Below are 24,307 nucleotides of genomic sequence, written 5' to 3' on the forward strand. Positions count from 1 at the left end.
GGTCCAAGAAGTACATGCTGAAATTTTCTTCTTCTTCAACTCTATACCTGAAAACTGGGATCACGCAGAGGCAACTCGTCGCGGGTTTTCAACTGCTCACATACCGACGAGGAGTATGTTGATGGGAAGGAGTCACTAGAGAAAAGGAGCAGTGAGCTTTTTTCACAGATGGCTGGAAGCTGAGAGCGAAGGTTGTCTGTAAGAAACTTTCTATCAATCTTTGTTTTGGACGGCCTGGACACTGTAATGTTTTTCAGGCAGAGTGGGGAAGGTGGTAGTAGACGTAGTGCAACAAGTGCAGCTTCTTTCAGGAATGTGAATATTCAATGCGATAGCACAGCGGCAATACCATCGCTGAACTCGCTTACTGTACGCTCAATGCTAATCAGGAAGCGTCTGTCCTCATTTGAAAAGGCTTCAAGTATTTCATTATCAGACTTTTAAAGGTGTCTGGTCATAACGGCAGCGCAGGAAATTGCAAAGCTGCTGAGCTAGCCAGAGGAGTATCCTTGCGCTTCTTATATACGAATCGGATCGAGTTTGATCTTCATCGGCATCTTGCACTCTAACACTGAACAACGTCCGGTGTGTTTAACGTTGGTACCTGTTGACGACAGTCTTACCCATGGCGCTCAAAAGCACAACGGATCAAATCAATGCGTTGATCAGCGCCCCGAAAATGCCAGCCATTTTCGGTACCAATTGGCAGTGTGAAATGGACACACTAACCACTGTAGTAGGGTACGACACGCATCTAAAACCTCTGCCGTACTTTGATTTAAACGCCTTTGCCGCCTAAACAACTCACGCGCCAACGACCCTAACTGTTCGGAATTCCGACTAGTGGAGATCACACTGCTAACGTCTAAGCGTCCATCAGTCCAGCTAATCCCCATACCACCCAGATCCCTAATGTCCGAGTATATCTCGCATTGTGCAATCACATGCACCCAGTCCTATACCCCCTTCACATAAAAACAACCCGATATAAGTGTCTCTGATGCAAAAATGCATTCAGAGATCAATGCCCTGAAAGCAGAAAACCAAGCCTCAGACAAAATCTGAAAAGTCTGGGTTACCCTCAACTAACTCAACGTCCCAAATGTATTCCTAAATCACTACCAACGGTCTCGCCACCTACATCTGACCCATCATCGGTCCTATATTAGACTTGCATCATATACATCTGACCCTGTTCACCCGGACAATCTAGAAGCAATCTGCCCTTAAATAGCATTATTATCACCGTTTTTTCTAATCGCAGTACTTACAATATCTAAGATGCTTCTCTCTCTCCCAGATATGGATGAGACAAGTTGGACAATCGCCCGTGCAGCATTATCAGTTTTTCTAATCGATATCCCTCTTCTAAACCCTAAATACTTACAATATAGAGTAGAAATATATATTTGTATATATGTAATTGCTGGGTGCCGATTCGCTGATTGACATTTTGTACCTTGAGGTATTTCCCTGCCTTTGCTTCTGAAAGAACTGTATTATAGTTCACATGAGACCTCTCATAAAGGAATATCCAGTACACTACGTAACACAGCTGCTCTATTTCCCCACTTACAAATTTTTTTTCGTTTTACAATTTGACGTTGAATACTCCGTTTCGATTCGGCAAATCGAGCAGTAGCCAGAGCAACCACTACACACTGCAGCAGCGCACAATACAGATGTCTTTGCTAAAGTTTGCTCCACTTTTTTTTTTAGAAATCGTTCTTTGATTTTGCATGCAAAACGTAGCACAGCTGCGTTTCCTGTCCATTCAACTGAATTTCCTTCCGGTTGAACTATTTCAACTTTATTATTTTGATTCCACTTTATCAACTTTTCACTTCCCATATCTGCTTGGCACATCTAAAGATGATAAGGTGAAAGTTCTCACCAGCTGCCGATGTCTAAAAAAAAAAGTTTTTTATGAACTTAATTAAAAAGCCGACAGTTTAATGTGCCATCGATAAGTTCAATTGAGCGAGCAAATGAAAGACCATACAAATCGACTGGAAACTTCCGCTTTGCCTTGCCTTGCCTTGAATGCGGGCATGCAAACTAGGCGATGTGTGGCAAGAACTTAGCTGAATGCCAACGCTTCAGCTACGGTGTGTGTGGGCGGTGTGGCGTCTGAAGTGCATGCAAATACATATATGTACTTGTGTGAGTGTGGGTGAAGACATATATACGTATGGATGTATGCACATACATATGTATAACGTGGAGAATTCTCTAGAATTTTGAATTGATGATCAAAATGGTGTGCGTTGCTTAAGAAACTAATTAACAAGTGGATTTGTAGTGTCGAGCAAGTGGCTGAAACTATGGAACTGACTGCTTGAATCGCCATTCTCTGCGTAAACTTGTCACAATGCCTCAATACAGAGGCAAGAGACAAGAGACAAGTGCGAAAATGGCACAACGGAAATTCAATTGAAGTTTTGCGTGAACTCCGCCATTCAGGTGCACGTTTGTATGAAAATGGGCGTAAACAAAAGCACAAATGCATACAAACATGCATATATATACTATATACACACATACATACATATATACCTATATATCTATGCATGTTTGTACGCTATCAAATATACATACATACATACAGATTTTGAATCGCTGCATTTGCGCTTTGTCGCATATTTGTTTGCTTCGGCATTCGTCGCATTTTTAGTGTTTGAGTTTCTTTTTGGTCTTTGCTTTTATGTTTGTGTGTGTTTTGAACTTTGACATAAGAAAGCGAGTTTTCTGCATTTTTTGCCATTTTCAGTGCAAAAGTTCAAGTGAATACTTGCGGAGAAAACTTTTAATGATGCATAAGAGAAATAAAGCAAATCTTTGAAAAATAACTTTGGACATTATTTTTACAAAAAACATTCTCTTTTGATTTCAACTGCCAAAAAAATTGGCATGCTGAAGTGAAAATGCAGCAGAATAATGCGAAAAAGTGAAAACTGTAAAGTGAAAATATGGAGGAGAGCATCTATTGTTGAGTAAATAATATTATTTTTTTATGAAACAATATATGTAGGTATATGGTATGCCATGAAAATAATATTATTAATATGAAATCAATGTACTCTGTGATCAAATTGAAAGGTGAATTTTTGATTTATACTTCGCGTGTTTTTCGAATCGGTAAATATTTTTTTTTATAAGTTGGTAGTGCTGTTAGAGACATCTATGTTAAATTTCTCGTCAAAATATTTATTAGTATTTGAGATACGCGTCTTTTTGTGAGGCTCTAAAAGTGAATGCTTCGATTTTTACTATCTGTAAATTTATATTATAGAACGATTTATTGAAGTGCGATAATGCACCATGTCATACTGCATTGGTTATTCGTGATCATTTCGACACATTTTCAACTAATATCGTGCCGCAACCAACGCATTCGCCTGATTTACCTTCGTGTAACTTCTGGCTATTCAGCAAATTCACATGACCATTCCGAGGACACCGTTTTGACTCAATTGAGGATAAAAAAGCTGAATTGAAGAAGGGTCTGATGGTCACCACGACGGAGGATTTTCCAAGCGCTATGATGACTGGATAATTCGTTGGCATAAGTGTATTGCAGCGGGAAGGGATTACTTGGAAGGAAATGAAATGAACAAAATTCACCTTTCAATTTGATCATTCACCTTTCAATTTGATCATTCACCTTTCAATTTGATCATTCCCTTTCAATTTGATCATTCACCCTTCAATTTGATCATTCACCTTTCAATTTGATCATTCATCCTTCAATTTGATCATTCACCCTTCAATTTGATTGTTCACCTTTCAATTTGATCACAGTAGTAAGCATCGCAGCCGAAGAGAATCCAAACATACGAGGAAACTTGTACTTGTTATACATGGTTAGAGTGCGTTTTTTAAGACTTCAGAAGGTAAAACAAGAAAAAAACATTTAAAGGGTTGCATGGGTTTCCTAGGGTAAAAAACAGGTTTTTTTCAACAATTATTTTCTCATATAAAAAACAAGAAAAAACGTTAACTTCGGTTGCATCGAAGCTAAATACCCTTCACAGGTGCATTTCTGTTAGTAACTATGTGTTCAGTTTGTATGGCAGCTATATGCTATAGTTAACCGATCTGATCAATTTCTTCGGAGATTACATTGTTGCTTTAGGAAATAATATATACCAAATTTCGTGAATATATCTTGTCAAATGTGAAAGTTGTCCATACAAGCATTTGATTCCGATCGTTCAGTTTGTATGGCAGCTATATGTTATAGTGGTCCGATATCGGTCGTTCCGACAAATGAGCAGCTTCTTGAAGAGAAAATGATGTTTGCAAAATTTCAAAACGATATCTTAAAAACAGCTCGACATACTGATCATTTATATATATACTTTATAGGGTCTCCGACGATTCCTTCTGGGTGTTACCAACTTCGTGACAAACTTAATATACCCTGTTCAGGGTATAATTAAATATTTTATTTGAATTTTTTATTGTTACATATATACACTATTAACAAAAATATTCTGAAATTTTTGGAGAAACATATTTTAAACTCGACATCGCAATGGTCATGTCCATGTGTGACGCCTCGAATAAAATATGCAGGATAACTCCTTACAGGATTATTTAAATTGAAAAAATACGTGTTTTAGTTAAAACCTGAATTAAGAACTTGAACGAAAGAAAAATTGGAACAGAAAATTGGTTTTTTGGCAGATAAAAATTAAAAAATTAAAATTTCAGTGAAAATTTCCGGAATTTTTTTTTTCAAAAAGTTGTAATCGAAAAAAATCCTTCGTCCAAGTCTTTAAAAATTGTATCTCAAAGACCTGTGAAAAATTTCATGAAGATCGGTTGAGTAGTTCTCGAGAAATCTAGCCAACCGACTTCAAAAACACAGTTTCGAGAAAAACGCGTTTAAAGACGGCGCACTTAGCTTAGCTAGCCTCGAGCGCACAAGTTCTCATGGCAAGGCAAGTCCGAAACTGTTACTCGGATCAACTTCAAATTTAGAAAAGTATTCTAGAGATATTGTAAAAATTTATAAGACTATAAAAAATTTTTTGAAACCCCTTAACATCGACTGAACCGGAGATGTAATACCCTTCCAGATGCATTTTTATTGCATAAAAAGGTATAAAAAGTTATTTACTCAGTTTTTGATCGCTCAGTAACTATACGCTACAATGGTCTGATCTGAATAATATTTACAAATAAAAAGTTTTCTATACAAAAACTTGAGTTTCATTGGTCACTTTTATGAAAGCTATATGCTATAGTTCTCCAATATTAGTGGTTCTCAGCTTCTTGGTGAGGAAAGAGCGTTTTCAAAATTTCAGATTGATATCTAAAAAGCTGAGGAATTAGTTCGCGTATATAAAGGCGGACAGACATACGGACATTACAGGATCGACTCGCCTCGACACGCTGATCATTTTCATATATACTTAATAGAGTCTTCGAGATTTCATTTTGGGTATTAAAAACATCATGGCAAATTTAATACTACAAAAAAATATTGAACTGTCCGACTTTTCGTGATTCAATTTTGTTCATATGATCTCCAAATTGTCACAGTATATTTCAGCTGAGAACGTACTAGAAACGCAAATAGTCGGGTCTACGTAACCGGAACGGACCCGGATTTTTATACGGTCAAAGACTGTCAACTCGGCAGAATTCTGCCGCTATAAGAAAAACAACAACAAATCAATATTTTAAAGTTTTCTTCGATAAAGGTGAACATGAAAGCCAGAGAGACTGAAGATGTGAACAGGGTTTATGGCTCTGATATTTTATATTAACAGCTAATCAAAGGTTCGTCGATTCCATTCCGGTAATTTTGATGTTAAAGATTTAATTTCTTCAGCCGATTGCGGTATTGACCGATGGTTGCTTAAAACAACGTCAAGCGAAACCGGTCGTGGTCGAATCGAGGTGCGCCGGCGCAAATGGTGGCAAATGCTAGATTGTTGGTTGGTTTTGCTATGTGTTTGGCGGAATTGGCAGGGAATCATCTATTATGAGCTACTTCCCTACGGCCAAACACTTAATTAAGACCCGTAATGTCAACAAATTGGACAATCTGAAGGAAACAATCGCTCAGAAGTGAACAGCTTTGGCTAATAAGAGAAGGATTGTGTGCCTTCAGGACAACACCAGGACACACACATATTTTGTGATGCGCCAAAAGCTTCGGAAGTTGGGTTGCGAAGTTCTCAAGCATCCCTCTTAGAGTTCGAATCTGGTATAAAGTGATTACTACCTGTTCCTGTCTGTAGCGAATGGTTTTGCTGGTGAAAAATTCCCCTCAAGAGAAGTTAGTAAAAACCGACTGGCCCAGTATTCGTAAATATGTATTGTGATGAATGAATCCGATAACCCGAATAGGCTTTCAAAATAATAAATCTAGAAAATATTTAATTTAATACTCAAGAAGAGTCGGGATTTCTCATATCAACAATGGTGTTTGTTCAGAATATTTTCGAGGTTTAGAACATTCTGAAATTTAGATATTAAAAAAAAAGTTTTTTCGAAAATACGAAATTTTTACTATTAACATAAAAAATACAAAATTTTATTTTTAATTGCATACATCTTGAGATAAAGACTACATTTTGAAATATTCTTTCCGGTTTGGGCAAGACCAACATATATGTATGTAAATATACAATTTTATGTTCAAAAAAAAAAACGTGGTTTATATCTAAAATTAATAAAAACTTATTTTTCAAATATTTTTTTAAAATTTTTGTATATTTATATATTTTTTCATAGAGTATACTTTTAATAATCGTGAAAAATAAATAACTACAATTTGAAGAAGTTATTCTTTAAAACAAAATTTGCGACTTATTTAATTTTCTTTTATTTTATATAACTAAAATTTTGCATATTTTAAATTATACATGCATATATACGTTTATGATCCACATTCCATTCGTTCCACCCCATTTTCACAACTAATAATTCGACTGTTGCACAACACTACGACTCGAACATTTGCAACACTGTTTTCTACAACAGCTGATTGTCGACACTGTGTCTAGTTTACGTTTGTAAGCGCTTTTAATAGTTTTCTCACATTTTTGTGTTAGTTGCAAAAACAATTTTTATGTGAGAATTAAATATCAAAAAGGTTACATTCTACATAAATACAACATGGAAGAGTTACGGCGATTGGAATACTTGTCGTTGGTCTCAAAAATTTGCACCGAACTGGAAAATCACTTGGGGCTAAATGACAAAGATTTAGCGGAGTTTATAATCGATTTGGAGCATAAAAATCCCACATTCGATTCATTTCGCAAAGCTCTGCATGAAAATGGTGCTGAATTTCCAGATTCATTTGTTACGAATCTCCAGCGAATTATCAATTTAATGAAGCCGGGAAGAGACACTGAAGAATTAGAAGGCGGTGGTAGCTTCAAAACTGCAAAAGCAGATCAATTAACGCGTATGTTTCCCGGTTTGGCATTGCCAAATGATAAGTTTAGTAAAACGTATAGTAGTGGTGGAGAAAGTGCTAACGATAGTGCGTCTAGTGGATCCGACTCAGAAAGTGAGAAAGATAACGATAAAAACAAAAGAAACAAGTCCGATAAAAACGATGACTTAGACGACGTTATGGACGAGCTAGAAGCGCTTGCGCCAAGTAAACGTAAGCAAAATAAAAAAGATGATATCGATGACACAATGGCTGAATTAGAGGCACTGGCACCAAGTCAACGTAAAAATGAGGAAAAATTAAAAAAAGACGATGTCGATGACATGATGGCAGAGTTAGAAGCGTTAGCTCCTAGTAAACGTAGAAAAAGTGACGAAAAACCTAGTAAAAGAGATATTGAGGATGCAATGGACAAATTGGAAGCACTAGCACCAAGTGCACACAAAAAATATGAGGATGTTAAAGTAAAATCAGAAAAGAAGAAAAAGCTTGACCGCCATTCCCGTTCTCGTTCACGGTCAAAAGAACACATTAGCCGACATGAACGTAGTAGCCGTCGCGACAGAAGCCGGGATAGACGATCACGTTCACATTCACCAAGTGAGAGGCGGAAAAATGACAAACGTCGACGTTCCCGTAGTAAGTCGCGTGAGCGTGGACGGATGCATGAACGAGACAGAGAACGTGAACGCGAAGACTACCGTAGTGGACGTAGACGTCGTTCACGTTCACGTTCGCATGGTCATAGCACTAGTAGCAGTAGCAGACGTCGATCACGTTCGCACGACCGCCACCGGCGCTCAAGGTCCCGTGAGCGCAATGAGCGTAGCGACAGAAGAAGGTCCCGTTCTAGAGACCGTAATGAACGTAGCAGACGTAAGCGTTCACGTTCCAACTCCGAGGAACGTCATGGAAGAAATGAGAAAATGCCACCACCAGCAACACTTCCTGATGATCCAGAGGCGGGCAAAATTTATGCCGGCAAAGTGGCTAATATTGTACCGTTCGGCTGTTTTGTGCAGCTTTTTGGTTTGCGTAAACGTTGGGAGGGCTTAGTGCATATTTCACAACTTCGTTCCGAGGGTCGTGTAACGGATGTAACGGAAGTCGTGCAGCGCAATGCGAATGTGAAAGTGAAAGTTATGTCTATCGCAGGACAAAAGGTATCGCTTTCTATGAAAGAGGTTGATCAAGCGACTGGCAGGGATTTGAATCCGTTATCGCATGTAGCGCCAGAAGATGAGATAAGGGATCGTAATCCTGACCGGCCATACAGCGGTACCTCGTTGCTAAATTTACAAGTAAGTGGTTTATATAATAAGGGTTATGATTGTTTACTACCTTCTAACTCTTCATTTGAAAAGGGCGGTAGCATGGACAACGATGAAAGTGATTCGCGTAAACGCGTCACGCGCATATCCAGTCCTGAACGTTGGGAAATTAAACAGATGATCAGCTCCGGTGTCATTGATCGCAGTGAAATGCCCGATTTTGACGAGGAAACTGGTCTCATACAAAAGGAGGAGGACGACGAGGCTGACATAGAAATTGAAATTGTAGAAGAGGAACCACCGTTTCTTTCCGGCCATGGACGCGCATTGCACGATCTCTCACCCGTGCGCATTGTTAAGAATCCCGATGGTTCACTGGCACAAGCTGCCATGATGCAGTCCGCATTATCAAAGGAACGTCGAGAACAAAAAATGTTACAGCGCGAGCAAGACGCCGTTGCTCCAACCAACATGAGTCGCAACTGGATTGATCCCCTGCCCGATGAAGATGAGTCTCGCGCTATGACAAATACACGCGGCATTGGTTCCGGCGCCACCATCGAAGTGCCCGAGTGGAAGAAACACGTTATTGGCGGCAAGAAATCGTCCTTTGGTAAAAAGACAGACATGTCATTGCTGGAACAACGTCAATCGCTACCCATTTACAAGCTGCGCGATGACCTCATCAAAGCCGTCTCCGATAATCAAATACTGATTGTCATTGGCGAGACAGGCTCCGGCAAGACGACACAAATTACGCAATACTTGGCAGAAAGTGGTTTCACGGCGCGTGGCAAAATTGGTTGCACACAGCCGCGTCGTGTGGCGGCCATGTCTGTGGCAAAGCGTGTGGCAGAGGAGTTCGGTTGCCGCCTCGGGCAAGAAGTGGGCTACACTATACGTTTCGAGGATTGCACTAGTCCCGAAACGGTAATCAAATACATGACAGACGGTATGTTACGCACTGAATTATGTCAAAATTTTTCTAATACTCCTTCAACAGGTATGTTATTGCGCGAATGTTTGATGGAGGCTGATTTGAAATCCTATTCCGTTATCATGTTGGATGAAGCGCACGAACGTACAATACACACTGACGTACTCTTCGGTCTCTTAAAAGGTGCTGTACAGAAGCGTCCCGAATTGAAGCTGATCGTCACTTCCGCTACGCTGGATGCTGTAAAATTCTCACAGTACTTCTTTGAAGCTCCGATTTTCACTATACCGGGTCGTACATTTCCCGTGGAAGTGTTGTACACAAAAGAACCGGAAACTGACTATTTGGACGCTTCACTGATAACGGTAATGCAAATACATTTGCGCGAACCACCAGGCGATATATTGCTCTTCCTAACGGGTCAGGAGGAGATTGACACCGCTTGCGAAATACTCTACGAACGCATGAAAAGTTTGGGACCCGATGTGCCCGAATTGATCATACTGCCTGTGTATTCAGCGTTGCCATCCGAAATGCAAACGCGTATTTTCGACCCGGCACCAGCGGGCAGTCGCAAAGTCGTAATTGCTACAAATATTGCTGAAACCTCACTAACCATTGATGGCATCTTCTATGTGGTCGATCCGGGTTTTGTCAAACAAAAGGTATACAACTCGAAAACGGGCATGGATTCGCTGGTGGTCACACCGATTTCGCAAGCGGCAGCCAAACAGCGCGCTGGTCGTGCTGGGCGCACAGGTCCCGGCAAATGTTATCGTTTATACACAGAACGCGCATATCGTGACGAGATGTTGCCCACACCAGTGCCGGAAATACAGCGCACGAATTTGGCCATGACCGTGTTGCAACTGAAGACAATGGGTATTAATGATCTGCTACATTTCGATTTCATGGATGCACCGCCAGTCGAATCGTTGGTTATGGCTTTAGAGAACTTACATTCATTATCCGCGCTGGACGATGAGGGTTTGCTGACACGTTTGGGCCGACGTATGGCCGAATTCCCGTTGGAACCAAATCTATCGAAAATGCTCATTATGTCGGTGGCATTACAATGCTCCGATGAAGTGCTCACAATTGTTTCCATGTTGAGTGTACAGAATGTGTTTTATCGTCCGAAGGACAAGCAAGCCTTGGCCGATCAGAAGAAAGCGAAATTCAATCAACCCGAAGGCGATCATTTAACGCTACTTGCTGTCTACAACAGTTGGAAAAATAACAAATTCTCAAATGCTTGGTGTTACGAAAATTTCGTACAAATACGTACGCTCAAACGTTCGCAAGATGTGCGGAAACAATTGCTCGGCATAATGGATCGTCATAAATTGGATGTTGTATCGGCCGGCAAAAACTCGGTGCGCATACAAAAAGCCATCTGCTCGGGTTTCTTCCGTAATGCATCTAAAAAGGATCCACAAGAAGGTTATCGTACTCTAGTGGATTCACAGGTGGTCTACATACATCCCTCAAGCGCGCTATTCAATCGCCAACCCGAGTGGGTCGTTTACCATGAGCTCGTGCAAACCACCAAAGAATATATGCGCGAAGTAACGACCATCGATCCGAAATGGTTGGTGGAATTCGCGCCATCATTTTTCCGCTTCTCCGATCCAACGAAGTTGAGTAAATTCAAGAAGAACCAACGTCTCGAGCCGTTGTACAATAAATACGAAGAGCCCAATGCTTGGCGTATATCACGCGTACGGCGGAGACGTAACTAAGTTGCACATCATTTTAGCATTTAATGTAATACGTGTATGTACAATGTAAGTTAATATTTAATGTATATTTTTATTTGAATTATGAAATAAAAGTAAAATACAGTAAAAACTTATTGAAGTCGCAACAACATTGAATATTTATAGTATTAGTATCAATCAATAACCCTTTCGTCCTCGGAACCGTTGTCTATTATCAAGCTGTAAAAGAATCTCACATTAAAAAAATATATTCAAAAGCCAAAATGAGTAGCACTTACAATTGAACGTTTGCACTCGAAGAATAGGTTCCTCAGCACTTGACATTCCTCGGGCACATTGTTTGCTTTGAGACACTCACGCGGTGTGTGCTTATCCTAGAAACGAAAATTGTATAATTTTTATTTTTCCGTGACTGAACCACTGGCACTCACAATACGACAGCAATCACTTTCTAGCAGGCACATTTTCAGATCCGCTCTAACACCAGCACAGGCAGTGGTATCCGCCAATTTTTCGTCTCCCTCATAGCGCATCATCTTGCTGCGGGTTTTTATGTGGAAACTTTGAAGGTGTGAAATAAATATGAACAATTATTTAACACAAATAAGCAGTAGTTGTGATAAAACTTCCTTGAGCTACACAAATTTCGCAAATGCAACGAATTCATAACAAAACAGCTGATTCTGTTTTAGAAGATGCCACAATGATGGTGGATTTTTGAAGTGACATAAAGCAAAAGAATACATAAATTTTATATTACGTCGGATTAAATGTCCACAAAAGCAACTAAAGAAAGGTATTTTAATGCAAAATTAAAATCCATATGTGTACGCTTTGTTTTTGTTTTTAACAAGTTAATTTTAACAAATTTTTTTTGTTTTCACAAATACCTACATTTCTGATTACATTTTAGAGATTTTCTTTTACTTAATGGTAACGTTAAGCAGCCTTTCTGCGAACAGCTGTTGGTTTTATAAGGGAGAAGGAACTAATAACAAAACACCGGCTTTTATTAAACAAAAATTATAATTATTATCAGCAATGTCACGGAGCAGGTTAGTGTAAAAAACTGTATTTAAACACTCTTAGTTAAGATTCTGTATTTATAGTTTCCTGAAGCCCCTCCGATTTTGGCCATTCCAAATTCAACGTTTCACCAGCAAGCAACTGTGGGAAAAGCCCACAAGTGGCACGGATACCGGTATACAAATATATAATTGTATAACTCGTGAAAAAGTTCCTCTGATACTACCCAACGACACGTATGCGACCTGGTATACATGTGGTCCGACCGTTTACGACTCTACACACATTGGTCATGTTAGTTGTTACGTTAAGCTAGATATCATACAACGTATACTCCGCCAGCATTTTAATGTGAATCTAGTAACAGCTTTAAATATAACGGATATTGATGATAAAATAATAAACAGAAGCAAAGAAAGTGGTAGAGATTGGCGTGAGTTGTCACGGTTCTACGAAGGCGAGTTCTGGTCAGATCTGGCACAACTTAACATACAAGAGCCAAATATAAAGCTTCGTGTAACTGAGCATATACCACGAATAGTTGAATTTATAAAGCTTATCATAGAAAAGGGTAACGCTTACAAAGGTAGTGATGGTAGCGTTTATTTTTCGGTGAACAAATGTGAAAATTATGGCAAATTACAAAAAGTGAACATGCAGGTAGAGCCAGAAGAGTCCACAAATGGTAAAAATGCGGCAGCTGATTTTGCACTATGGAAAGCGCAAAAAACTGAAAGTGAACCAGCATGGCCGTCACCTTGGGGCGCTGGACGTCCTGGTTGGCATATTGAATGCAGCACATTGGCCAGCATGGTGTTCGGTCAACGCTTGGACTTTCATGCTGGTGGTTTGGATTTACGATTTCCACATCATGAAAACGAGGAAGCACAAAGTTGCGCCTACCACAGCACACATCAATGGGTGAATTATTGGCTTCATACTGGTCAGTTGCATATTAAAGGTCAGCCATTAAAAATGTCTAAATCACTGAAGAATACCATATCCGTCGGTGCCATGTTGGAACGTTATACAGCCGACGAGTTTCGCATGGCTTGTGCGCTGTCCAACTATCGTAACGCAGTCGACTATAGCGATGTACTTATGCAAACCTCAAGGAATACGCTGAAACGTTTTAGAACGTTTAAAGCCGATTGTAATGCGTATTTATGTGGTAAAAAGCGTGCTGCTCATGTGGACGCAAGTGAGGTGCTTAGTGGCTTACAGCGTGCACAACAAGATATAGATGCTTGCTATAAGGATGATTTCGATACAGCAAGCAGTGTTGGTGTACTGCTGGAACAATCAAACGCAGTGAGCCGGCAAATTAATGCGGGAGTTAGCGAAATTGAACATAATTTAACTACAAGCAGTTGTTTGGATGCTGTAGCAGCTGTTGATAATTTTATACAACAACACCTACATATTTTAGGATTCAGTTCTGTAGAAACATCAAAAACGCAGGTGTTAAGCGCGAATACAGAATTTAATTTGGACGCTTTTGTAGAAGATTTGCTGCAATCAAGGCATTTAATACGTGAACGTGCGGTAGCGGGGAAGAACAAAGAATTATTTGGAATTTGTGACGAGTTACGTAATTGCTTGAATCAACATGGAATTACTATACAAGATCATAGTCAGGGCACTTCATGGCAATTCAGTGACAGTAAGAAATAAAGTTGATTACTTAAAAAAATATCTATATATGTATGTATTTGTTAGTGCCGTTTTAGTGCTTTGGAAAATATAGTTGAGCTTGAAAATAATAAATAATGGATTCTCGAAAGTATATGTATGTAATCCAGAGGAAACGGATTTAAAATAATTGTATTTTAAATACGAATACGTATATATACGTATATATATATAGCCTTTATTTCTCAGCTGTTTGCTATATAAACTACTCTCACAGATGGCGCTCTCAAAATAATTTGACAATCCTTTATTTTAACAGCGAGCTCTGAATTCGCCTTTGTTTATTTACTTAAAATTGTATTGTAAGTACGGATCGACAACATCTGATCGGTTATTTTAATCTGCAGAAAATGAAATAAAAAGTCAAGAAATCATCAAAAGTTTGTTTTAAAAAGAAAATTATCAATTGAAGAATGGGTGTGGGTGTGGAAGTACAAAATGATGGTAATACCGGACAACTTACAAGAGATAAGAATAACAGCGCCATTGTTTACAACAATGCCGATGGAGCACCCATGCCAAAGCATATACCGTTTCCAGATTTTCCTGGCAGTTCGGAGCTCGTCAATGAACTTATAATGTTTCTTTTCATTACGTTTGCAGCAGCCATGCAATTTATAAACCTTTATCGCACAATGTGGTGGGTGCCGGACTCTAATACGACACGTACAGTTGTGAGTACACAATATCGCTTAAATAATCGAAACTATGTATTAATATAAATTTCTTCACATTGTAGAACGTATACCTCATAGAACCCTACTTGGTAGCGTTCATAGTGCTACTAATGTCCAGACGTTTTGTATACTGCCTGTTAATACGCGGTCAAGAATTGTTACAGAACTTGAGTAGTGAACACCGTCGCATCTATAAAAAGATCGTTAAGTACAGCTTTAGCAGCTGTCTTTTAACACTACTCGGATTTTGTGTGTATAAAATCTATACAAAACAATCTTTTATGCCTGTCTTCTTGCTAGTCTATCCGTAAGTTATTAAATTTAGTATTTGTTATTACTAATGAAATTTTCAATTTTATTTCGTGCACACAGTCTTGTCATCTACCTACTCATTTTCGGCTTCCAAATTGAGTCCTTTCTGCGCAGTTCATATGAAGTGGAAGGCACCTACTTTAACGGCATGCCCATGCATTGCTGCTCCACCAGCCCTGACACCATACGCGAAGAAATCGTTGTGCTGAAAAATGACTTTAATATACGCTTCAAACAAATTGTGTTTACATCTTTATTAAATGCCTACTACGCCGGTGTTGTGCCCTGTCTATTTGCTGTCTCCATGTATTACAATGTATTGTGGGCGTATCAAAATGCCTTATACATCTGGTTAAGTTGCCTCACGATGACGTGTGCTTTCGGTTTTCCAGCAAAATATAGCGACATTTTACATCGAGCATCACTGCATTTAGGTTATTGGTCGCGTATGGAGTTGCGTGCAATTGGTGGCAATAGCGGTAACTCTAGTTCCAGCAATGGCAGCAGTAGTGGCAGTAGCTCATCGTCCAGTGGCACGACCACTGCATGGAAAGCAAACACCGTATGGACTCAGGATAGTGTTGTGAAATGCAACGGCGAGTTATTTAGTGCTAATGGTCCAGTTACGGTTGCGCTACCGGGAAATTCTAGTCATTCTAGATTTTATGTGAGTATAGAGTATATTTACAGCAATTAATTGTAATTTTTATTTAATATTTCAATTTTATTAATGGTTTTATCACGCTCTTTTAGAAACTATTCCGCAATCCAGCCATCATATACATGATACTGACCGGTGTACAAGCCACCGTAGTCTTGGCAGGCATATTAGTGCTGTATTATGCTGTCGAGTGGCACTTTATGCTGTCGATTAGTTTTGCAACGCTCACAAATCAATTTACATTTTTCAAAATAATGCGTGATTATTTGGTGACGAAACGCATATACACGTCGGAAACAGCGATTGCGGAGCAAACAAAATCGAATGCGTTGCATAGTAATTAAACGCAGCACGACAGTACGAAGCAGAATTGCATTTATGCACAAATTATAAAAATTATAAATATAAATACTGACTGTGAGCTCATGAACATTTTATATACTATAATTTTTGAAGTACATATTTTAAGTTTTTGTTTTTAAGAAAACGCGCTTACATACATACATACATACATGAACAACTGCTTTCTTTATACGTACATACATATTTATTTGCTGCAAGGCGAATTGTGAACTACAAACACACATACATACATTCTAAGCTGAAATTAACATTTATGCCATTTATGCAAGACTTTTGTTAAACACTTATTTTAAAATATTATTTTAAATAAAAGCAAACAATAATTGCGTAAATCGTAGATATTAATAAAGAAATACAATTTTCATACACAAATGGTAACCTAACCAAACAAATTATCATAAGCGCTTTGTAAAATTGTTCGCTGCTTTGCTTGCAGTTCAAATTTGCGGCGTTGATTCACATACTCTTCGTGCTTAGTTTTCTCCAGTGGACCCCAAGCATTTGCAGGTGCAGCGGCGGCCTTGAATTTCTAAAATAATATAATGAATACAATAAAAATAATATTTTAGCATATACACAAGCATCAGTGTTAACCAGCACTCACTTTAAGCAAACCAGCGGATTTTGACTGCTTGCAGATGCTGTATAGAGCCCAACCCGGTATTTGCAAGAGGCCAATAGCGGACAAACACCAGCCGAAAACTGCAATGAAAAGTAACATAAACAAGAAAAAATTTTAATTTTGGCTGCATTGAGGCTATTATACACTTCAAATGTTCGTCAATTAAAAAGTTTTTCATACAAGAACTACATTTTGATCGGTCAGTTTGTATGACAGCTATATGATGCAGCGGTCCGTTCCGAACAATTTGCTCGGAGAATGTAACGTTGCCTTTGACAATAATTTGTGCCAAATTTCGTTGAGATAGCTTGCCAAATAAAAAGTTTGCCATACAAAAGTAAATTTTGAAGGTCAGTTTATATAGGAGCTGTATGCTATAGTTGGCCGATCTGAACAATTTTTACGGAGATTGTAACAGTACCTTTTATAAAAATCGATGCCAAATTTCGTTGAGATAGCTTGCCAAATAAAAAAGTTTTCCATACAAAAACTAAATTTTGAAGGTTAGTTTATATGGGAGCTATATGCTATAGTCGGCCGATCTGAACAATTTATTCGCATATTGTAGGGATACTTTTGCTTATAATGTATGCTAAGTTTCGTGCAGATATCTTGTCAAATAAAAAAGTTTTCCATACAAAAACTAAATTTTGAAGGTTAGTTTATATGGGAGCTATATGCTATAGTTGTCCGATCTGAACAATTTGTTTGGGAGTTTGTAGCGTTGCCTTTGACAATGATCGATGCTAAATTTCGTGTAGATATCTGATCAAATAAAAAAGTTCTCCATATAAGGACTTGAATTTGATCGCTCAGTTTGTATGACAGCTATATTCTAAAGTGGTCTGATCTGAACAATTTGTACGGAGATTGTAACGGTACCTTGGAAAAAAATCTGTGCCAAATTTCGTGCAGATAACTTGTCAAATAAAAAAGTTTTCGATACAAAAACTAAATTTTGTTCGTTCAGTTTGTATGGCAGCTATATGCTATAGTAGTCCGATTTGACCAATTTATTTGGATATTGTAGCTTTGCCTTTGGCAGTAAATATTGCCAAATTTCGTGAAGATATCTTGTCAAATAAACCGTAAATCGACTCACATATGTGCAGTTCGTCTATGATACCCTCTACAAGGTACAAAGAGCTTACCTTGTGTGCAACTAATATTCATATTTTACACTCACCGTGCGCAATCCGTGGATAGTCGACATTCTTATATGTCAACGGCTTCAAATCGATGAGCGTATAAATGAGCACAGCCAGCATTAGACCCGGTGTTATGAGACCCCAGCAGATGCGCCAGTAAATGCCGGTTTTCAAGCCAATCATGAATTCAATGTCGGCACAGAAACGCTTCACGCCTGCAAAATCAACAAAATAAAAGCAAATTATTTTGGAATTGCATTCCAAAGCTCAGCTTATTTACCATACACCCAACCGACGGCCAATAATTCGCCGATCGCTAAAATTAGCGCCGTAAAGGAAACACCATAGAAATCCACCAAATTCAACACAAACTGTCCACCCGGTGTCATATAGACAATGCTCACGGCGAAACCCAACACAGCCAGGCTCAACGCCAGCGTCCAGTTCGGCGCACGCACCCAACGATCACGTATCACACGTACAATGCAAGAGCCCATGCCGACCGTGCTGCCGATACCTAAGACGAATAGCATGAGGAAGAAAAGAACCGCGAATGCCTTTTAGGTAGTTTTGTTTTAGGGCGCCATTTGGGCGCTGCAGCACATCGATACGTACCTGTGGAATGAATTCGAATTTCGCTATGGCATCGGGATACGAGATGAAAGCCAAGCCAGCGCCACCCTTAACCACGCTAGCCACATCGGCTGCGCCAGTTTTGAAGGCCAAATTGCCGAGTATGCCGAATGTGATGCAGCCGGCGATGATGGAGGAGCAAGAATCCATCGTGGTAATGATCACAATATCTCTAAAGAGTGTTAAAATTAGCGACCACTTCGAAGTCAATGTGCTGAGGCATACTTACTTGTAGACGTTGCGTGAAAAGTTGTTGTACGACGCGTAAGTGATCAAGGTGCCGAAGCAGATGGCCAATGAGAAGAAAACTTGTGTGACTGCGGCATACCAGACCTACGGAAGTAAATTAATTTAAAAAGTTAGTCGCAGATAATGAAATAAGATTTGGACAGAAGCACTAATTTACTTCGGATTAGCAAGTCGCACGTATCAGGGACCCAGAGTCTGAGATAGAGTTTTAATTGCATGAAGAGTAATTTGGACGTATCTCTAGTCCCACAAAAAACTCTTACTCAATGTATTGACCCTGGGAATATCAACCGTTAGCTTAGGAGCAGTAAGCTTCTTTACGGATGGATCAAAGCTAAGGATTAGGATTAATTGAGCGATATAGCGTCAGGAAGTCTCTATCAACTTCAGTTTCCCACTTTCTGACTATTGTAGTGTTTTTCAAGCCGAGGTTGCTGCCACTAAAGTAACGGTAGATTTACTACTCCGGCGTGTAGTCTTCTGTAGAGAAGTGATTATTCACTTTGATAGCAGGACGGTGATATTAGCTCACTAACAGTGCGTTTAAGGCTGGTTAAGGAATATCTAACTTCGTTATCAATCGTATGGAATCACTTTGTGATAAGACTTATATGGGTTCCAGGCCACAGTGGAATCACAAGTAACTGCCAAACTGAGCGGTTGGAAGAGAAGGTACTCCTCCAGTCAGGTTATCAATAAAATGGAAACGGATCGGTGCTCTACTCTCTTCATGAGTTCTACTACTGGACAGCTGGGCTTCGCGGGAGCTTTGCTAGCGCTGGGTTACCAGTAGTTCATGCGCAGTCGTAAGATCCTATTAGTTTAAGATCGCTTGTTAGAGATCAGTGGATCTCTTTGCAAGTAGAAAGGCTAGACTCTCCCTAGTTGTGGGGGCTCTATTAGGTCATTGTCATATCGGTTATGAACCTTACCGGTCACCAGCTGCAGAAGCTGTATGGAAAAAGCCGAGATGGAAGCATCTAAAGACTTCCTTCTTGATCTTCCATACACCGAACCTTCTTATCTGTTCCGCGTTTACGAAATCAAGGCTTAAATGATTGAAAAATCACACTTTCAGAGATCCCACCGAGCTGGTGGAGCAAATCTGTATAGGCCTCAAGGGGCTTTACCGTCTTACAAGATCTGATACATGAGTTCTATTTCTATGGTTTCACAAAAGACTGCAGTGCGAACTCCGAGTCCACCATCGAACCTAACCTACTACAAATTTTTCATTGAATTCATCATCAATATCTCCATGGCGTATACGCAACTTAAGAAACTAACCTAATAAATGTAAAGAATTGCTAATAATTACCAGAGGATTCAGTAGCTCCGACCATTGTGGCTTGAAAAAATAAATGATGCCGTCCATGGCGCCGGGTAGTGTAACAGCACGTAACAGCAGTACCAACAAGACCACGTATGGGAAGACACCAAGAAAGTAGGCAGCTTTTCCGGAACTTTTGACGCCTTCAACAGAAGAAGGTTAACATTAGGAAGAAGAATACTTATATACTTTTCAAAAAATCGATTATCTTTGAGTAAGATTAGTCTTAGGTTAAATATGTATCGTTTTGTTCGATAACTTGTAGCTCTTTTGAAGGAATTTAATGTGACATCCTCGTCCCTAATGATAAAAAACTGGGTATGCCGGTTCTCATAAGCTGTTTTTGAGACGAACAGCGAAATCATTCGCCATAGACAGGAACTGGTGGGAATCACTTCATGGCAGGCAGGTGCGACTATAAGGTGGATGTATAAAATCCATCCACTCTAGCTTCCGGAGCTTTTGGCGTTGTCTTGATGGAACACAATTCCTCTCCAATGTTATAGGCTGAAGCTGACTACTTCCATTGCTTTCTTCAGATCGTCGAATTGTTGACAGCTGAGTTCCGAATTAAGAGTTTGGCCGTAGGAGAGCAGCACATAGTAGATGGATCCCTGCCAGTCCAAACATATAATAAAACCTTTCCGACAGTCATTTCTGATCTTACCACTATTTGTCACTGGCTCGAATAAGACAGATTTTGTTGGACGTTGTTGTAACCCCATTGTCTTTACAAGACGCGAGATAATGATTACTAAAGCCATGCACTAACATAATGGATTCCTTTTTACAAGATCATGGAAAATAGGTGTAGGCCACCAACTTCCCATCTTCCCTGTGCATCCGCCACTGTTTCAACCACTTACCTCTTATCAACACGCCACCAATAATAAACCATGCCACCGCCAAGCAGCCGACCAACTCCCAATTGGGCATGCCAAGTCCATGGAAAATGTCATCTTGTTCATGTAAAATTTCCTTCCTGAAGGAATTAAAAAAATGTTTATTGAAAAAAAAATTTCAAAAATTTCTGAGAATTCTTGACTTACTGGAAGTACAATTCAGCTGACGACATTTTCGAGACGATCATTTGAGTACCGTTAACCCCTGTTGACGCCGTTTCGTTGAGGCAGCTGTCGCCCCACTCCTCGCGACAGTAACTCCAAGGCAGCACCGTGGAGAAGGAGGCAATTAGAAAGCGTAAAGTCAATGCCATTATGCTGGAATAGTAAGTGATCGAGGCGCCAGTTGCGAGAACTTGGCCAGCAGCGACACCTTAAGGCGAAAATATTTTATAAATAATAATTATTGTTATGTATTAGATCAAGAAAAAGTGGTTTATTTGAAGAGAGCTGTATTATTGGTACTGATAAGTGGTGATAAATTGTGAACAAAGCAGAATTTTCTTCGGTGCCTGCTTTACTTATATAGTGCCAGCTGCCAGCCAGTTTCCCGCGAAGTCGCTTCATGACTTTTAACTCACATCACATCGTGGCGCGAGAGCTGCCTAAGCACTGGCCAGGCACGGTGCCTGCTTTATTTATATAGCGCCAGCTGCCAGCTAGTTTCCCGCGAAGTCGCTTCATGACTTTTAACTCACATCACATCGTGGCGCGAGAGCTGCCTAAGCACTGGCCAGGCACGGTGCCTGCTTTACTTATATAGCCAGCCAGCTGCCAGCTTCAGTTTCCCGCGAAGTCGCTTCATGACTTTTAACTCACATCACATCGTGGCGCGAGAGCTGCCTAAGCACTGGCCAGGCACGGTGCCTGCTTTATTTATATAGCGCCAGCTGCCAGCTAGTTTCCCGCGAAGTCGCTTCATGACTTTTAACTCACATCACATCGTGGCGCGAGAGCTGCCTAAGCACTGGCCAGGCACGGTGCCTGCTTTACTTATATAGTGCCAGCTGCCAGCTAGTTTCCCGCGAAGTCGCTTCATGACTTTTAACTCACATCACATCGTGGCGCGAGAGTTGCCTAAGCACTGGCCAGGCACGGTGCCTGCTTTCATGACTTTTAACTCACATCACATCGTGGCGCGAGAGCTGCCTAAGCACTGGCCAGGCACGGTGCCTGCTTTACTTATATAGCGCCAGCTGCCAGCCAGTTTCCCGCGAAGTCGCTTCATGACTTTTAACTCACATCACATCGTGGCGCGAGAGCTGCCTAAGCACTGGCCAGGCACGGTGCCTGCTTTATTTATATAGCGCCAGCTGCCAGCTAGTTTCCCGCGAAGTCGCTTCATGACTTTTAACTCACATCACATCGTGGCGCGAGAGCTGCCTAAGCACTGGCCAGGCACGGTGCCTGCTTTATTTATATAGCGCCAGCTGCCAGCTAGTTTCCCGCGAAGTCGCTTCATGACTTTTAACTCACATCACATCGTGGCGCGAGAGCTGCCTAAGCACTGGCCAGGCACGGTGCCTGCTTTACTTATATAGCGCCAGCTGCCAGCCAGTTTCCCGCGAAGTCGCTTCATGACTTTTAACTCACATCACATCGTGGCGCGAGAGCTGCCTAAGCACTGGCCAGGCACGGTGCCTGCTTTACTTATATAGCGCCAGCTGCCAGCCAGTTTCCCGCGAAGTCGCTTCATGACTTTTAACTCACATCACATCGTGGCGCGAGAGCTGCCTAAGCACTGGCCAGGCACGGTGCCTGCTTTACTTATATAGCGCCAGGTTTCCCGCGAACTGGCCAGGCACGGTGCCTGTGCCAGCTGCCAGCTAGTTTGAAGTCGCTTCTTTAACTCACATATATAGCACTGGCCAGCTGCCTGCTTTACTTATATTTCCCGCGAAGTCGCTTCATGACTTTTAACTCACATCACATCGTGGCGCGAGAGCTGCCTAAGCACTGGCCAGGCACGGTGCCTGCTTTACTTATATAGCGCCAGCTGCCAGCCAGTTTCCCGCGAAGTCGCTTCATGACTTTTAACTCACATCACATCGTGGCGCGAGAGCTGCCTAAGCACTGGCCAGGCACGGTGCCTGCTTTATTTATATAGCGCCAGCTGCCAGCTAGTTTCCCGCGAAGTCGCTTCATGACTTTTAACTCACATCACATCGTGGCGCGAGAGCTGCCTAAGCACTGGCCAGGCACGGTGCCTGCTTTACTTATATAGCGCCAGCTGCCAGCCAGTTTCCCGCGAAGTCGCTTCATGACTTTTAACTCACATCACATCGTGGCGCGAGAGCTGCCTAAGCACTGGCCAGGCACGGTGCCTGCTTTACTTATTATAGTTTAGTCGCCAGCTTTGCATCAGCTAGTTTGGCCAGGCACGGTGCCGAAGTCGCTAGTTTTCATGACTTTTAACTCACATCACATCGTGGCGCGAGAGCTGCCTAAGCACTGGCCAGGCACGGTGCCTGCTTTACTTATATAGCGCCAGCTGCCAGCCAGTTTCCCGCGAAGTCGCTTCATGACTTTTAACTCACATCACATCGTGGCGCGAGAGCTGCCTAAGCACTGGCCAGGCACGGTGCCTGCTTTACTTATATAGCGCCAGCTGCCAGCCAGTTTCCCGCGAAGTCGCTTCATGACTTTTAACTCACATCACATCGTTTCTAAGCACGCAGGCACGGTGCCTGCTTTACTTATATAGCGCCATGCCACTAGTTTTTTAACTCACATCACATCGTGGCGCGAGAGTATGCCCTAAGCACTGGCCAGGCACGGTGCCTGCTTTACTTATATAGCGCCAGCTGCCAGCTAGTTTCCCGCGAAGTCGCTTCATGACTTTTAACTCACATCACATCGTGGCGCGAGAGCTGCCTAAGCACTGGCCAGGCACGGTGCCTGCTTTACTTATATAGCGCCAGCTGCCAGCCAGTTTCCCGCGAAGTCGCTTCATGACTTTTAACTCACATCACATCGTGGCGCGAGAGCTGCCTAAGCACTGGCCAGGCACGGTGCCTGCTTTTCTTATATAGCGCCAGCTGCCAGCTAGTTTCCCGCGAAGTCACTTCATGACTTTTAACTCACATCACATCGAAATGGCGCGAGTTTTTTTTTTTGTAATATTTTTTGAAAAATTAAAAAAAAAATTTTTTTGTAAAATTTTTTTTAATATTTTCTTTGAAATATATTTTTTGAAATTTTTTTTTATATTTTTTTGAAATTATTTTATATTTTCCTTAAAAATTAAAAAAAAATTTTTTTTGAAATTTTTTTAAAATTATTTTTAAATAATTTTTTATAATATTTTTTTTGGAAATATTTTTTTTGTAATATTTTTTTGATA

General features: G+C 40.6%; 5 protein-coding genes and 1 long non-coding RNA gene across 9 annotated transcripts; 3 read left to right on the top strand and 3 right to left on the bottom strand.

The window, feature by feature from the left end:
* The first annotated feature begins 6,997 nt into the window (after positions 1-6,997).
* Positions 6,998-11,483, top strand: LOC126755228 (ATP-dependent RNA helicase DHX8). The gene is made up of 3 exons (XM_050467639.1): positions 6,998-8,721; positions 8,785-9,643; positions 9,695-11,483. Exons 1-3 carry the CDS (start codon positions 7,135-7,137, stop codon positions 11,368-11,370), a joined length of 4,122 nt encoding a protein of 1,373 aa, XP_050323596.1. The 5' UTR covers positions 6,998-7,134; the 3' UTR covers positions 11,371-11,483.
* LOC126755229 (cytochrome c oxidase assembly factor 5) lies at positions 11,410-12,014 on the bottom strand. The gene is made up of 3 exons (XM_050467640.1): positions 11,781-12,014; positions 11,628-11,723; positions 11,410-11,568 (listed from the first exon to the last, which is right to left on the bottom strand). The coding sequence occupies exons 1-3, from the start codon at positions 11,883-11,885 to the stop codon at positions 11,527-11,529; spliced, it is 243 nt and encodes an 80-aa protein (XP_050323597.1). The 5' UTR covers positions 11,886-12,014; the 3' UTR covers positions 11,410-11,526.
* A 278-nt stretch (positions 12,015-12,292) lies between these two features.
* Positions 12,293-14,070, top strand: LOC126757475 (probable cysteine--tRNA ligase, mitochondrial). Its single transcript, XM_050471408.1, has 2 exons — positions 12,293-12,404; positions 12,459-14,070. Exons 1-2 carry the CDS (start codon positions 12,391-12,393, stop codon positions 14,047-14,049), a joined length of 1,605 nt encoding a protein of 534 aa, XP_050327365.1. The 5' UTR covers positions 12,293-12,390; the 3' UTR covers positions 14,050-14,070.
* Positions 14,071-14,237: 167 nt separating this feature from the next.
* Positions 14,238-16,412, top strand: LOC126757477 (transmembrane protein 39A-B). The gene is made up of 4 exons (XM_050471411.1): positions 14,238-14,741; positions 14,807-15,051; positions 15,117-15,723; positions 15,810-16,412. The coding sequence occupies exons 1-4, from the start codon at positions 14,481-14,483 to the stop codon at positions 16,059-16,061; spliced, it is 1,365 nt and encodes a 454-aa protein (XP_050327368.1). The 5' UTR covers positions 14,238-14,480; the 3' UTR covers positions 16,062-16,412.
* Positions 16,241-21,337, bottom strand: LOC126757476 (sodium-dependent nutrient amino acid transporter 1). Its single transcript, XM_050471410.1, has 9 exons — positions 21,112-21,337; positions 20,929-21,044; positions 20,051-20,205; positions 18,713-18,816; positions 18,466-18,655; positions 18,131-18,407; positions 17,889-18,065; positions 16,685-16,782; positions 16,241-16,609 (listed from the first exon to the last, which is right to left on the bottom strand). The coding sequence occupies exons 1-9, from the start codon at positions 21,276-21,278 to the stop codon at positions 16,460-16,462; spliced, it is 1,434 nt and encodes a 477-aa protein (XP_050327367.1). The 5' UTR covers positions 21,279-21,337; the 3' UTR covers positions 16,241-16,459.
* A 6-nt stretch (positions 21,338-21,343) lies between these two features.
* Positions 21,344-23,914, bottom strand: LOC126757478 (uncharacterized). 4 transcript variants are annotated; one of them, XR_007666743.1, is made up of 6 exons: positions 23,804-23,914; positions 23,374-23,606; positions 22,879-23,228; positions 22,196-22,662; positions 21,773-22,005; positions 21,344-21,650 (listed from the first exon to the last, which is right to left on the bottom strand). It is a non-coding gene; the product is annotated as an uncharacterized LOC126757478 (long non-coding RNA). The 4 variants fall into 4 exon arrangements; XR_007666742.1 differs by having other exon boundaries at positions 21,344-21,533; positions 22,079-22,662; XR_007666741.1 differs by having other exon boundaries at positions 22,079-22,662.
* Between the last annotated feature and the right edge of the window lie 393 nt (positions 23,915-24,307).

This window comes from Bactrocera neohumeralis, chromosome 4 (genome assembly GCF_024586455.1).
Source record: "Bactrocera neohumeralis isolate Rockhampton chromosome 4, APGP_CSIRO_Bneo_wtdbg2-racon-allhic-juicebox.fasta_v2, whole genome shotgun sequence".
In the NCBI taxonomy this organism is placed as follows: domain Eukaryota; kingdom Metazoa; phylum Arthropoda; class Insecta; order Diptera; family Tephritidae; genus Bactrocera; species Bactrocera neohumeralis.